Genomic DNA, 16836 nt, shown 5'->3' with positions numbered 1-16836 from the left:
AACTACCTGGAAATCTGGAACATTAGTTAATCAGAAACATGAAGCTGCTAAGGTAAAACAAAGTAAAACTTTACTGGATCTCAAAGCAGGACAAAGATTTAATTCAATGACCTTTATAAAATTTTTAAAGTGAATTATTTGTTTATCAGAACCATCTTAAGCTCATTTTAAGTTTAAAACACAAATCTCTACTAATATACTCCTTTTATCATGTGAGATTTCTCAACAGGTAAAACGACAATGCTTCCAGTAAAACTGAACCTCACCTCTGGCTTTTCCCGGTCTGGGTCCGGGACTCGGCATATACACTGGAATGGCACACATAGTACCAGCACCATTGCCAAACTGGGTAACCGGTGCTCCTCAAGGCAAAATCCCCAAATTCCTTTCAGAAGCCCCTTGATGTCTAAAGAACACGGATGTAGTTTTCCAATCCATCGTTAAAGACAAAATCCCAACCTCAGTGCATCATTCTACTAAACTCCTGCATTTATCGGCCTGTGTATTTGGGGGAGCTGTCAGCTGTCAAAGGCCTCGCGTTCATGTCGTTGTACTTTGATCTGGAGCAACAACTAACGGAAAGCCTGTGCTCAGTCATAGCCTCCAACCCTCCCACTGAAACAGAACCACAAAGAGATTTTTTTCTTTTTTTTTGCGCAACGGCCACTAATCATAAACAAAGCCTAATCATTAACTCCCCCTGCTCCCTCACAGCGCCTGGCAGCACCAAGGGTCCAACGTCAGCATGTGACTCTGCTGCAGGAATCAAACAAGTCTGACAGGAACAGGAGGGTCAGTCCATGTTGTGCCCTCGCTCTTATTTATCTGACATGAATAAGGACTTTGGACGACTTGCGCCTTTTTTTTTTCCTTTTTAAGTGTACGTGAGGTAAACCCAGAAGTATTACGTCATCATGAGAACATATCAAAGATCACTTCACACTTAGATGAGTGAGATTTCTTTACTTAAGATAAGGGTCACAGCCATTCTGATGAGAAAGGTTATTAATGATCAAAATATACTAAAATGTCAAACAAAAGCAGATTTTAGTGATTTACTCTTCTTTGAAATGTAAGAAAGTGTTTTACATTTAATTGATTATAAGCAGAATAACAAATCCATTGAGAGTTAATGCAAAATATACATTATTTTAGCTTTGTGGTTAAACAAACATTTATGGGTTATGTCAATGTGTCAAAAACAAATTTCCTTTCCGTCTTAAATGGCATACATGTAGTTTTTTACTGTTGTAAAATGTATAAGGGCAGGTTTTCATAGAGTACCTCTGGAAAGTATACACAGAATTTTGAGGAGAGTGATTAATTCATAGAATTTGGGACAAGGCTGTAACAAAATGTGAAAAAAGTAAGAAGCTGAGAATACTTTCTAGATGCACTGTAAATCTAAATATTTCTTCAGAAGCTAAGAAATATAAAATTTTTAACAGTGTGGATTAGGCTTTGAAGTGAGCTCCTTCACTGCTTCAAAAATCAATTGGAGACCTGACTGGATTACACAATCTGGAATGAAAATATGTATAATTGGATGATCTTCTGGGATGAGATTTTGCAATACTAAAATGAGAGAATATTTAAAATTGAGGCAGTGGAAGTTCTTGCATAAATGCCTCCTTGGGAGAGTCTCCTTTTATCCCTTCCCCCACAAAACCAGACCACCCAAAACCAGAAAAACACTCACTAAAAAAAAAACAAATTTTTACTAATTTTGTAAGAATTAAAAAAAGGTTTTAATTAGCTTTTGAACCACTGTTTTTCCGGACGGAATAATCCTACGAAACAATAACTTCAATACATTTCTAAAACAAGAATAAGCATATTTTCTTATACAAATAGGCTCAAATCTGTACCTGAATCATCATTTAACTACTTTCCAATCTTCTAGAATACCTGGCTGAATATCTGACCACTCTTCATAGCACAACTGATAGAACTGCTTAATTTTCTGCTATGAACCCAGCTTTTAAGAATGGGAAATACATTTTCAATACAGATGAGAAGTTAAATGTTAGCATAATTTATCCATTGCACAATCAGCTTAAATCTGTGTTTGAGATCAACATCCAGGAGGAACACCCAGCTCTGTAGACTCCCTAAAAATATACGCTGTGATGAAGGAATGTTTAAAAAAAAAACATTGCTGAAGCCTATCGTAATATGGTGTGGAGTTACATAAAGATTGACTTAAGAGGACGTCATATTAGAAAGTAGCATCTGCTAGAGATGCGCCACTTTGAAGACAAACTGAAGTGCCATCTACTTCCCCTCATTTGTTGGAATAAACATTGAATCATTCGTGTGGCAGCCTTTTCAATTCCCCTGTAAGACAAAACCTGAATGATCTCCAGACACTCTAAGAAAGCATGGCCTTCCTTACACATCGACCAGGCAACTCAACACAAAACAAAAGGGACAATCTCTTCTATAGAGGAATTCAAAGAATTGTAATGATATTAAAAAAATAAACACACACAAAAAACAAGCACAGTAAAAAAAAGTTTTTCCATACTGCAAAATTACAAAATTTTGGCCTAGTTTCTGGTGCACATATCTTAATGCACTTGAAATAAGACAATACTAACTTACAATATTAAGGAATTATTGACTTAAAACAAGCTCCTATATCTTGCTGAACTGATTCTGATTGCAGTGTAACATTAGGATCACTGTACCATAAAATAAAAGCTTAAAATCAAGTTTTTTGTTTTTTTGCCAGAGCTGTAACCCCATCAGGAGTGGAAAAACTCGGTCAACAAGCAAGTTCTTATCTTAAAGACACGATTTCTGGAGCCAGGGAGAGATAAAGGTGGACCGAAAGAGCCATGAAGTTAAAATTATTTCATATCACATTCATCACATGGGGTGATTTATAAGTTTGCAGTCTTACCTCATTTGGTATCGAGGCAAAGTCAGGTTGTTGTTGCGATGCCTCTCTCTTGCTGAGTGGGGGTGAAACACATTCGACCATCTGTTTAGAATTACTGGTAGTTGAAGCAGCCAGCAGCTCATGCTGAGCAGAGATATCAGCTGAAATCTGCTCTGGTGAATCTCTGGGCCCTGAGGAAAGTGGGTTGGCGACACCCCGATGCGACTGCAGGTCTGTGTTGTCTTCAGGCTGGGCGTGAATGAGCAGAGTGCATCTGACAGAGCTGACCTGAGCGGTGATGGCTATGGGCCGGCGCTGTCGCTCGCTGCTCTGCAGGCAAGGCAAACGGCGAGAGTAGTCGTCGTGGAGACGGCACAAGGGGGACATGGGAGATGGAGACGTGGGACTTGGGGACAGACTTTGCTTTCGTCGGCTGGTTAGGTCAGTCATGCTGCCGATTAGCTTGACCATTGGCCCCTTGTTCTTCATTGGGCTCCTCCTACCTCGGAGGTCCACTGAGGAAGTGCTGGCGGTCCTTTGAATGCTTGGGGTCCCATTTGACAATGTGATCCTCTGAGGGTCTTCCTGTGGAGATGGAGTTCCTGGACAATGGCTTTTACGTCTAAATATATGCAGGTTCTCTGCACTTTTACTGAGTCTGCTCAGAACATTCACATTAATGTTTTCCTTCTGGGTCTCTGTCTGGACGTCCACCTGTGATGTGTGATTTGACATTTGTGTGCTTCTAGTGTCATTTTTGTCACTTCCTACACTTCTTCCATTGTTTGTATCAAGTAACGTGATTCTTCCTGCCCCGTATGCTTTCCTCATGCTTCTGGAAAACCGGGAATTGCGTGTGAGACCACTTTCAGCTTCCTCATCATCATAGTCCTCAATATCTGAGCCGTACTGCTCAACCGTTGCTGATTTTTGGTCAGCTAAACTTCCATTTGATAGAAGATTTCCTTCTGCAGTCGTTAAATGATGAACAGCGTCAGCTGGCTCACGTTCTGAGCTGCTCCCAGCTGATCCATTTGGCATTTCCACATCCGCCAATGGTACATTCTGTCCGAAGTTGCTGGTTGCTGCCCCTTTACTCTGAATTCCTTGCAGTACAGACGATCGTAGCTTTTTGAAGGAGTCCACCACACCCAGCCCTGAAAACCCTGTCCACGGCTGGGGGCTGCCGTTGCTGTCATTGTTTGGACAGTCGGCAGCAGGACTGCTAGGAGGGGTGACAACCTTCCTGGAGTTTGAAAAGAGCCTCATAATTCTTGAGTTATGAGGTCTGCTTTCAGCTTGACCTATCACAGGGTTGGACCAGGCAGAGGGATTGATGCCGTTTATTCTGTTCTCGTCGGAGATCAGAGCAGCACCCACCGGCTGTACCTGGGCACCACACCCAGACAGCAGGTAGGGGACAGAGCTCCTGTCAGCGACGACCTGCGATGGATAAACGTCACTCAGAGGTCTGCTCCGGATCAGCGGATCAGGGTTTGGGTGGTGCAGACACTGGAGAGGGTCTTCACTTCGGGACAAGACCTTGTCCTTCTGTTCTGCCTACAAAACAAACAAAAGTTATCAACTGAGGGACACTGGAAAATGAAAAAACACCAATTGTATTTTCTCGCCAACTAAAGCACATGAGAAAAACTTGTGTAGCATAAATTGATCCTTAAACTTGACCATTTTCATACCCAAAGATCTTGATAGATTTTGATTATGGAGCTAAAATTAACCCATAGTCTAGAGATGTAGTACATTATCGTACTCAGAATATTGCACTTTAGAATGTCTTTATATAAATGAACCTAAAGATGCATTGGACTCCTTTTAGAGGAAAGAACATTATTTGGAGCACTTTCTTCTGTAACTCTTCTTCTGTAATGTTCAGTGATGAATATTTTTTAAATGCCAAGCAACTGTTAACAGCCAGAGTTTGGGGTAAAAAAGAAACATTTTTAAGGGTCTAATCTCTGAAGTCTTTTTTACTGCCTAACTTTAGACTCCCTTTTATGCTTTGCCTAAACATCTATGCAACACTGTTTCCCTTTGGTTGATTAGGGCACAATGGCATGGTGTGAGTGGAAGTGTGAGCCCAGCTGCAAGGAAAGGTGTTCCTCAAAGCAGAGCAATAAAAAAGGAAGAAAGCCTTCATCACACAATAAAGCTGAACCCAACCGTGTTAACGAGGGCTCCAGGAAATGAGAAAATACGGCAAAGGAAATGTTAGTGGCGACATATTATTCCGGCAATTATTCAACTTGTTCAATTTCAACAAGTCTTTTGCAATACGGGCATGGTGCATACAGACAGCACTACAGCAGAAAGTGTGAGCAGTCCTGCTAACACCTTTATTTGTTTACCATCATACACTCCGCATCATATCCCAAGTTCTTTATTTTTGAGTAAATCTCTGCCTTTTCTTTCCTGTTCCCAGTTCTCCTTTGAAGTCACTGTTAGGTCATTAAATATCCTAGTTAGGCATTCAATGAATTAATACTTCTAGAGAGAGCAAGAACTCAGTCTTCCCCCAGTGTCTAGTGTTTTGCTTACTATGTTTATTGTTAGCTTATTTGTTTTAGACTTGTTTTATTTTATTTATTTAAAGGTAGACTCTAATAAATAGTAAATGTGACATTTCTCCCAATAATCTTTACTTGCTGTTGGATTCTATGTATTTATTTTTTCAGATACATACATTGTTGACCTGGGACTTCAGATTTTTTTCCTCTCCATGAACGTACTGTTTGACTGATGCAGTTTATAGTCAGGAAAATATGGCAAATCTGAAACACTAAAAACAATTTCTTCTCCTCCATTAAGGAGTACAAATGCTAAAACCTCCATGGAAATGTTTGAGTCAGGCTTCAGATAAAATATGCATTTATTGATAAGTAATTATCCATGTTTGATGTTATAGCCATCTAAAGTGACTGACAATTGTTACGATTGAAATAGCCACATGCAATGAAAAAATATTACTGAAATAATGTCACCCTAACTGCAGCATAAAAATTTGTCTGGAATCTTCCTCATTTGTCACGGATGAGTAGAGATGAGGAGAAACAGAGAGACAGAGGGGTGAGTGTCCCACAGTGAGGACAGGCTCCAGAAGTAAAAGCCATTTTACTAAGAACACAACATGGATTTGTCCTTGGTGCTGCATTTCAATGTCCCAGGAGAGCAGAGGCCCAGGCTGGGGGGTTGTACAGCTTTACATGTGTCTGATTCAGGGCAGTGGCTAATCTAATGCTGCTGAGGCTTTGAAGTGCAGCGTGACTAAGCAATGAAAACTGCTAATCCATTGTGATTAATGCAATAAATTGCCCATTTTTTTTGCTCCAGATTTCACAGAAGATTAGGTAAAGGTGAAGCGAAAGGTTGAATGGTCCTCAAAACTAAGTTTTTAAAAAGGTTTTTATACGTTTCTTCACTTCTCCTATCAACACCATGGTTTGTGTTTCCTACATGGTGTTCAACTATTTAAAGCTTTTTCTAATGAAATAGCAGGGTGTGTTACTAGTGAGGGATTAATTAACCCAATGGAATAATTTCACAATCTGTTCCAGCGACCATTCTTATACCTTAACATCCCACCACCATCTACAACCACATATTGATTAATTAAAAAATAAAAACAAATGCTTGCAGTATCAATAAATAAACATTTACAAAAACAAGTTATATTGACCCCAGGAATAAAGACGCCGTACTATAATTTTAAAGCAAGAATATGTTTTCTCCAATAATTAATGTTTCATATCATGAGTAAAAAAAAAAAGAAAACAAAACTCAGGGAATAAAAAGATTGTTAGATTGACTACAGAGACCGGCATAAGAACATCCACAATGCACTGCATTAACCCAAGGTTGGTAAGAGATTGTTAGTGAAAAAAACATCATCAGGACCAGACCTACTAAGACAGGGCCATCCGTTGCTAGACTGCAGTCAGCGAGAGAAAATATCCTGCAACTTTTAGAGGAAGATCTTCTACAATGTAAATCAAATGAATGGCTCGTTACCAGGCCTCTGCAGACCTGAATGGCGTGCTGTCAAAGTACTTCAGATATTTGGTTCAGGTGCTCTGAACACTTTTTGACAAAAATGCAAAGTGAAAAGAGGTGTACACTGTACATTACTCTGAGAACAGTATCATGTTATAGATCTTTGTAAGAATCTGTAAAACATTTTGAATATTAGGTATAATTTTCAATCTCCTTTACAATTAAGCAATACTTTGTTCAGTTCTATCATAAATTGCAATAAAGTACTTTGGTTTATGTAAAAACATTTAAGGGGAATGAATACTTCTACATGCACATACAGTTCCCATTTTTATAAAAATGGTAAATAGCCCTACTTTTGAATATTGCCCATTTCTTATGTTAGCTAGAAGTTGCTGACGTGTTTATAACCACATCACACTAGAAAGCATTTATCAATGCCTCCGATTGTCACTTGTTTACTTTCTAATATACTTAAATTCTAAGACATGTGTGTTAATTATACCAGCATTAGTATAAGTAAAACTTTAGAACCTGCTCTTCTAAAGTGGAAGCGCTGAGCTGGCTGTACGAGGAAATGCTTAAGAAGTTTGTAGCAAACAGTTTATTCATCAGTCGACCGACTAATACTGAGGAATGCAGACACTTAACAAACCAGCTAAACAAAGGATTAATGAAACACAAGTAGCACATTTACCATAAGACTATTTTTAACTTTTAATTACCACGGCTCTTACATCCTTTATAAGTTATGCCAATAATATACTGTCCGCAGTTTAGATCTAATATAATTTTACTGCTAATCATTATTTCAACACAACTGCTTGGTGATTCATGACTGATGGTGGGTCCTCAGGGATGACTGTGGCTCTGTATAGTCGTCGTCTTGTGATCAGAAGGTTGTAGGTTTGATTTCAGCTTCCTCCTGTCACATGGCAATACACTTAACCCCAAGTTGACTGCGGGGTATAAAGATGTGTGCCCTTTTAAAAAGTGCAAATGCTTAATTAGCAGTTATGTCCCTATTGGCTCTAGCAGTGTGTTGTGATCCCACTATGAAACATACCCTTTACATGGTCACTGTAAAAAAGTGGTTTCAGGACGGAATGGAGATCACCTCCAACACCCAAAATAAGAAGTTCCAGAGCAAGAATAGGTGCTTAGCTGCTTTTTATAAGACATTTAAGAATAAGTTTGATTCATCATTTAAATTATTTGAATAGGACAGTGCACATTAATTAGCAAAATAGCTAAATTGCATCCTTTGTCAGAATCAAGAGAAGCAGGTCAGAGACATGCCATTACATCACCTAAATGTTTTAGGGATGTAACAACATGGCTCTTTGTTGGGTCTCTGACTGGGGAACATCCAAACCTTTCTAAATTGTTTATTTTAATGGATGAGCTAAGAACCGGCTCTAGTAAAAGCTCTAGTTTAGCACAGATGGGTCTCTGCAGGGATCTAGAATTAGCCAGCACCTTGTGACAGCACAGACACTGTGAATGAGTGTAATACCTCCTTCTGTAGATTAGCTATTAGCTCAGTTAAACACATTCAAAAGAGCCAAGTAGCATGTAGCTGAGCTGTCTTTGACTTGCATCTAAAGAAAGTTAATCTCAGATTTTAGGGATGTTTATCTCCTAGAAGAGATATGTTGAAATACATCTTGAGCTACAAACTATGCAAATTTATCAGCATAATCAAAGTCTGAACTTTTAAAGATACTGAAACAGGAGAGAGTTGTTTATTGTAGAAGGGATCTTTAAAATGGTGTTCATGTAAACAACCAAACTCTGTCAGATTTGGAGGAAAAAAACAGATTTAATCTTTTCCGTGTGTCGTTTCATAGTTGCATTCCTCTGCATGTTTAGCAGCAGATGAGCTTTCTCAAGCAACCTCTCTGTGGAATCTGCTGTCACTTCAACCAAGTTGCCCCATCACACTGAACACTTATGTAAACACAGAGCCACCGCTGCCAAGCACTGCTGCTGACAGACACTGAACACCCTCCACCAACAATGTACTGCTTTCAAAACTACGCTGAATTGTCTCCTTGTGCTCTCACTCACCCACTCAGTCTGCAAAGGAATCATGCTGAGTTGCAACTGGAAAAATAGAGGATCAATACGTCCATATGGCTCCCAAGCTGAAAGATAGTGGGAAGATAGGGAAAGAATGCCCACAGCTTGAGTAGCATGTTTTTGTTTTGAGAACTCAGCCGTTCTACCACATGCTCTGTCCTGCAGTGCCTGTGATGCTTTTTTTCCTGCGGCAGGCGCCAACTGTCACACACCAGCTGGCATCCACTAATTCTTGGCAGCGTTGCTTAGAGGAATGAAGGTGAGACAGGTGGTCACCTTTTAATAATAATAATAATACAAAAAAAACAAGATGGTTTTCTATCAAACTCATCCTGCAAGTTGTCTGATTTTGTTACTTTCATGTAGAGCTGAAACAATTAATCGGATTAATCATAATGAATGAATTATAGACATACTGTAATTGTCAACTAACTTAGCAATGAATTAATTGTTAACTGGAGTAAACAAACACAAAAAGATGCCTGTTGTTGAAAGAAAAACAGTAATTAAGCCAAAACTGAACATGTATATACAGATACATTTTGCATCATAGGTTTTTTTTTCTTAAATCCTACTTAGTCTGTAAATATGTCCTACTCATAACTCTTCTAATGGCATAGTTTTAGCTTCACTTAATTCAAGAACCTTTCGCTATTTAATTATTAGTCAGTTAATCAAACAAAATTGTCAACAGATTCTCCCTACAATATATTTTATACAATTTTAGAAAAACATTAAAAAAATACAAATAAACAAATAATTAAATTCATTTTTAAAATATGGCTAAAATGCAATAAAGTATTCCTTCAGTGAACGCTTGATCATTTGTAGCAAAGGATGACTCTGGAGCTAAAAATACTTCTAACAACATGTGGAAAGCTCAGCCCTTTCTTCCTGTATTACATCAGTACAGTACCTGCTTACTATTTTTTTTTCAATTATTCAATTTAAGATTAATAATTGAAGAGAAAATATTTTTTAACTGAATTTATACCAGGTGAAGCTAAAATGCCACTTGAGGATTAATGGCTAGAGCATATTTATAGACAAAGAAACTTTTTTATTGTGAATGCAAAATGTAAAAACAAATTGTACAGTTTTGGCCTAATTACTGTTCTGAGTGTGTTGTTCATTCAGCAAATGGCCTTTTTTGCATTACAAAAGTTAACAATTATTTGATTACTTAATTAGTTGAAGATTATTTCAGTATTCAATTAATCACAATTAATCCAATTAATAATTTCAGCCCCACACCTGGCATTAATAGCAAAAAGTAAGTCATTGTTGAAAGAAAGTCATAAAATACATTATTTACAGTTTGTTTACAGAAGCTCTGCTCAGGTGAGAGTACAGTTAACCTTTCTGGCCTACGAGCAAAGACGTTGTCTGAAGCAAAAGTAAAACTCTACATAACTCAGGAAGCACCATCGCAGTAGAGCAGTGGTTCCCAAAGATTTTCTGGGCCTTACAATATGGATTACAATAAAATTTCCCCCAAAAAAGAAAAAAAATCAACTAGGCACAGACATCGTTTAAGCAGACATAAACCTATACACATATTTTGTTTTCAAACTCCACTGAAGTTTACTTCACATTTCAGGTTGCAACAAAACAGACTACAAACCATCTTTACAGTGAAACACTTTTGTGTAACTGTTTTTTTGTTTTCTTTTCTTTTTTTTCCATTCATCTATACCGCTTCCTGCGCCCCCCATCCCTAGGGGGCGCGCCCCATACTTTGGGAACCATTGCAGTACAGAAACATGGTGCTGGCAGCATCATGCTGCAGGAAACTTTTCTGCTGCAGGGAAGCAAAAGCTCAGAAACTGGAGATTGGGTGGGGGTTCTCCTTCCAGTGCAATACAAACTCTGAACATGCACCCAGAGCTACAGAGAAAGGATTTAGAAATAAAAGTACAGTACACATGACTTAAAACGGTCCCCTCAAACCCCAAACCTAAACACTTTTCAGATTCTTTAAAATGATGCATTTCATCCAATCTGACTAAGAAAAATGGGCAAATCATGAAACACATTGAAACTTGTGGTTGCTCATGGGTACGAATACTTTTGCAAGGCACTGTTCTCATGTATAAGCCAACATCTATTTCTACATTACTTTCCAGCAATGCTAACATGCTTCTCTTGGCTCTCCTCCCTAATCTGCCGATGGGAGCGGTACGCTGCAGGCCCGGGTCCAGAGTTAATTAAGAGCTCAGGGAGGATCCCCCCAGCCCCCACCACCACATCTCTCCTCACATACAAACACCCACACGGCAGGAACCAGCTGGAGCCACCCTGAGATTAGACTCTCAGAGAAGAGGAAGAACATGTACACAGAAATGTAAACATACACACAGAAGCCGAAAAGCTAAAACTGCATTCCAAAAAAACAGATAAGCAATTACTCAGAGCATCTCCTTGAGTCGTGTGGTGCTGCCTACACCCATGTAGCTGTGGGAGGAAAGCGTTTAGAAAGACTCTCCTCCCTTCCTGTTTGACCAGAGGATCCAGGCAGGCAGTTATGTAAGGAATCATAAATGCGTAACGTGAAGTGACCCTGTTAAAACAAAGTTCAGCTCTGCAGAGGTATGTCTCGCTTCAGGAGAGACTCAAACTCATTAAGTCAAAATTAACTGAGCTACAGAGTTAGAGAGAGAAAAAAAAATACACCAGACGCTAGGCATTAAGGGACACTTAGGACTTTTCATTGCCGTCTTAACTCTCAGACAGACACAACCACCCTGGAGCACCAGCATTTTCTGGTCAGATGTCAACATTCCTGTCTCCATTATGTTTGTCATAATGAATCAAAGCAGTGAGGAAGACAGTCGCCTCAGCAGACTCGATGATTAGCTAATCACTGTGTGTAAACAGTAGTTGGTGTGAGTTAAGATGCTTTTACAGTATTCTGAGTAGAAAGAAAGAAATGCTTTATTTCATCTTCCAAGCGCATGAGTTCACATTTTTGGATTGCTCAAGTGTCCTGATGGATTAGGCAACACTGTATTACTCTGAGTGCTGATGTGAATCCACATTAAAATCTTTTTAGCATTCATGCTTAGAAATCAACCTTTAAGCCCGCCTCTAGTTGGAATGAGATGTGTCAGCGAGTAGAAATCGACCATGTGAGCATGCAGTGTACACAGCTGGGAGTGTGTCTATCCTCATCCTTCTCTATTCCACTGAATCTCATTAGAGAAGCTTTACCAGTGTGTGTGCAGGCCTTGTTTGATCGACACGATGGTGTAATCAGGTGAATCACTTAGTTATTTAGTGCAACCCAAGGATCTTGAATGAGCTAAAAGGGCTTGACTGCAGGGGGCGACTTGGCCTGTGTGCTTTCTACGGCGATAAAATAATAATAAAAGAAGGAGATCAAGGCTACAAGATAACCCATTTGACTTCTGATTTTCATTTGGGGGCCAAATATGTAGGCAGACTTGCACATTTTTATTACAATCTACAGAAATATGATCCTAAAATATGTTCCGTCTGGATCACTCAACATCAATTTACCACAAATAACAGTGTCATATTTGTACATGACCCAGTTTCTTAGTTTTGATCTGGCAAACCCCCGTAGCTCAAGAGACACCACGCCTCTTCTTCTATAGCGTGGGAAGTACAGGTGGAGGTCAAACCAGGGAGTGCCTCCACTCTCATTTAGGGAGCCAAACACTTCACCTGATCCGCAGAGGACTGTCACAGAGACAGACAACCAGAAATCCAAAACCACACAATGTACAGGGCTTGGAGAGGAGAAAACCCCACCAAGCCTTCTTATCATTGGCCAGAAGAGAAACCTGACAGTAGCTCCATGAAAGCGTTTCAGACAAAATGTTTCTGATGAGTAAACAACTGAAAGACTGATTGACATTTCATTTTTGATTAGTTATTGCTAAATTACAAAAATAGGAAGCAGCCCACACTAAAATTATATTGTAGTTGTTAAGTTTTGTATTAAAACACATGGCATAAGGACTTTGACCTTTGATTTTACTGGTATAAAGGGTTTATTGATAGTTCATAGAGATCAGGCTAATCTCAGTTTATCTAAAGGAACTTTTCATATCCTCCAGTAAGAACTCCTGTGTCAAATATGAAAGGCTTTTAAATGCTCCATGAGTCAAACTCAATGAAAATAGAAGTGACTGATCCTTTGTAGTGGTCACTCCCATTCTATGAAACAACTTTACTGAATTGGAAAGTCTGAAAGAGCCACTGAAAATCCACCCTTTTTTATTGACATTTGATTCTAGTAGAGTTCTACACCTGATCGTGTGTTTGTCCATTTAAATTTGCCTTTTATTTTGAGTTTTTATAGCATTTTGCTGAATTTTATTAGGGGAGGGATGGTTTTTAGTGTCAAACTAAACCAAGGTTTTGAGTTGCTGTGGTTTAAAGACCACAAAAACACTGTTTGATAACATTCATAAGGTTCAAAGTTCTTTTAATAAAAGTGCCAGAAAGTACTGTAGAAGGCACAGAGTAGTGCATGGCTCCCTCTCCGACTTCTTGCTGAACACTACAGGTCAGCTGGCCTAAAGAAGGCTACTACACTTTTCCTCGCCTATAAGAAAGACAAATGTGGTTTTCTGGTTGCAAAAAACACGATAACACAAGGGAAACTAAAGTAGCGCCACCCATGTCTCTTGATAGGACAACACCAGCCCAAAATGATAATTTGCAAACTAGTTTATCTGTTAAAAACATTGCATGCTAATATTAGCTGTTGTATTCTGTTATTCTATAAAGAGTATGTTGTCAAAAAAGGTAAAGAAGTCCCAGAAATTAGACAATTTTCAAGTTGATTTGCCCTGATTCTTGGCTAGGTGAACCAAAAAACCCCTCAAGTTTAATTTTCTTTTTTTTATTATTATTGAATGCATTACACTTAGTGTTACCTGTTTGTGTTGAAAGCAAGAGTTTTTGCTGCGGACATTGTTACTGTTTCATAGTGACTACTCCATCAGAAAGCTCGGAAAAATATCTGAATGTTGTTCCAATATCTTTTGACATTATTTTTCAAAACTGAATCGGAATCAGTAAAATCTTTGCTTGCAGGTCAAAGCAATTTTTGCCATTGAATTTTAATTGCTACAACTAAAATGAATAATATTTTGCACAATAAGCTCCTGCAAAATACCACTATACTTAGCATGCTTTTATTCAATAATTTCTCCTGAGTTTTTGTATGAAGTTCAAATGAAATAACAATAAGTCACATATTTACAGTAACTGTATTGTAACTTTAACAGTTATGTTATAATATTTCAGAAGAAGGGATTTATTTTTGATGTTTATGTCTAAAAGGTTAACTGGAGATGGGGTTACAATTTCCACTTTCTTTTCTTAAAAAAAAAGTTTTTTTTAATAGAAGTATCAGGTTGTAATCCAGATGAAGATGGAAGAATTACATATAAACATGCATGCATAAAAATGTTTTTTTGTTTGTTTGTTTGTTGTTGTTTTTTAATCTAACTTGTCAAATACACCAAACTACAAAAGTTAACTTACTGATCAAAATGTCCAATGAATTATAAACGTAAAGTCTTGGAAGCATGAGTGTGGATTACACTGAAAAGTTTCCTCAAGCTTATAAAAATTCAGAGCCTAAGTGCATTTTTTCCTCTTTTTTACATGTGAATTGATTTACAGACTTGAACGGTTGAGTTCTTTGTATTAGCAGGCCCTCAGCCCCCTCCCTCCTTTCCTCACTAACTCCCAGCACACCCTGGCATCTCCCACATCACTATAACAACCACCCCTGTAATGCACCACAATAACCCCCACAGGTCCCATTTCAGTCAAAGAGGGTGAAATCACTGCAGCCGAGGGGTGAAACAATACAGACACTTTCAATTAAAGTGTTTCAGCCTCAACGCTGTTGAAAAGATTTGGTGAATAGAAACAATAAAAACATACCCTGCTCATAGTCGCTGATGTCCTCCACCTTTCTTCTTCTCACATAAGACAGAGCAGCTGTTTTGCTATTTATCCATACCGAAGCAGATTGTATCTCCTAGCGGGTTGGTGGCTGGCTTCTGCCAGGCTCATGTCGGGCACAGAAAAAGCCCAACAAGCGCTCTCCCTCTTCTCCTCCCCTCTCTTCAGTCACCCTGCAGCAGACCGAGGAAAAACGGCTCCTTGACTTCTTGAGCTAGCAGTTGAAGCTAACTAACTCATAAACTTCTTCAGAGTTGCGTAAGCGACGCAGTTTCTAATTTCACTTTCGCGAACCGGTAAAACTCGTTCGGAACAAAGTAAAACAGTGGTGGGCACTGGTGAGAATCATACGGCGTGTTAAAGCGAGACGTTACTGAGATGTAGCTCGTTATTTCAGTGGGGAGTCCAGCTCCAATGAGTCTTTAGAGGATTTGAGCTCGAGAGCATCCTCAGTGCACTTGTTGCTGTGTTTGCAGTGGGCGGGGCGTCGAGAGGTTACGATGGAGGTTACTGGTTGACCACAGTGCGACCGTCCGGCTGACAGCCAATAGTAAATCAGACAATCAAGCCCTTGAAGTTGTAAGCCACGCCCACTTCGAAGCACAATGCTGCCTTACTTGTGGAAGACCAAAAGTGCCACAATTCAAGAAATTCAAAAATTACACACACACACACACACACACACACACACACATATATATATATATATATATATATATATATATATATGTAATAGTTCAAACGATAATATAAAAAAACTCTTTGTTTTTTGTTGTTTGTTTTTTTTTCTTTATTTTGATTTTGGAAACTGATTTCACAGACAAAATTGTAAAACACCAATTGCATGTTTCACAGAATTAGATTTGTGTCACACTATAAGTGTATTTAAACAAAAATTAATAAATTAAACTGTTTGCCAATTTACCAATTTATTAAACTGGGGCACGTTTGGTACTCCACAATTCCTGCACATGAGTAGGACAAAAAAAGACTGGGCTTTCCAGTTGGTTTTGTCCTGGCTTTCTCGCGTCATGTCACTGAATCACACCAGTGGAATTTAAATTCATGGATATATCTGTTCCATGCCCATCCCAAAATTCCACAGAGAGAAACAAGGCGATTGTTCTATATTGTAAGACAACAAACAGGTGAGATAAAAGATAGCATCCAGACATTCCTGTCGTCTGATTAATCATTCAATAAACTCATGTTTACTTTTTTAAACTCCAAATCTAGGTTCATTGCAAGATGAGAAAAACTGTATTAAACAATTCCACTGTAAATAGTTGGATAAAGAACCAAAAGGAGACATCACTGGCACCAAAATGAAAACTAATAAAATTTTAACAAACAAATGCAAATAAATAAATGTATAGGATGTGATTATATGTGATACAGATGGCTTAACATAGCTACTCTGTCTATTTCTTTGCTAGCAAAAATAACATATAAAGTTCCAGTATTGTGATCCAGCCATGACCCAGATATAACTCATTTAATTCAAAAGTTTTCCATACAACAGTGAAAATACAAAATTTCACTGTTCTTTATACAGTAACACTGTTAGCAGAGGCATTAAATCCACACAGTCAGCATGTTCTGTTCCTTATGGGTTTAATTTCATAATGTACATGTAATGTTTGCCTTCCCAACCAGCTTTGTTTTGGTTTCCAAGGTCCAAAAATCATTGTTAGAGATTGTGACTTATCTCTATTTTACTTAGAATAATAAAAATAAAATAAAAACTTTTGTGTAATTTTTGCAACACTGGTGCCTAGCTTAGTTCAACAGGCAGCATATGACCGATCTGGCCACAAGTCCAACATCTTTTTGGTGGATTCTGAATACATTTTTTGAGAGTACCTTCTTGTCCTGGGGACATCAAAGCAATTCTTAAAACAATGACAGGACAA

At 38.5% G+C, this 16836-nt stretch overlaps 1 protein-coding gene across 2 annotated transcripts in view; it reads right to left on the bottom strand.

Moving 5' to 3' along the window:
- Nucleotides 1–15367, bottom strand: part of spata13 (spermatogenesis associated 13) — a 28209-nt gene extending 12842 nt beyond the window's left edge. Inside the window, exons 1-2 of one of the 2 annotated variants that reach the window (XM_028005096.1) lie at nucleotides 14903–15367; nucleotides 2906–4444 (exon numbers count right to left, since the gene is read on the bottom strand). In XM_028005096.1, coding sequence (XP_027860897.1) covers nucleotides 2906–4444; nucleotides 14903–14911 — 1548 coding nt within the window. In that variant the 5' untranslated portion in view covers nucleotides 14912–15367. Of the gene's footprint in view, nucleotides 1–266; nucleotides 2877–2905; nucleotides 4445–14902 lie in introns of those variants that run through there. The other variant, XM_028005097.1, reaches the window with a different exon arrangement.
- Between the last annotated feature and the right edge of the window lie 1469 nt (nucleotides 15368–16836).

The sequence above is a fragment of the Xiphophorus couchianus genome, chromosome 21, assembly GCF_001444195.1.
Source record: "Xiphophorus couchianus chromosome 21, X_couchianus-1.0, whole genome shotgun sequence".
NCBI classification, from domain to species: domain Eukaryota; kingdom Metazoa; phylum Chordata; class Actinopteri; order Cyprinodontiformes; family Poeciliidae; genus Xiphophorus; species Xiphophorus couchianus.
This window is presented reverse-complemented; position numbering and strand designations above follow the sequence as displayed.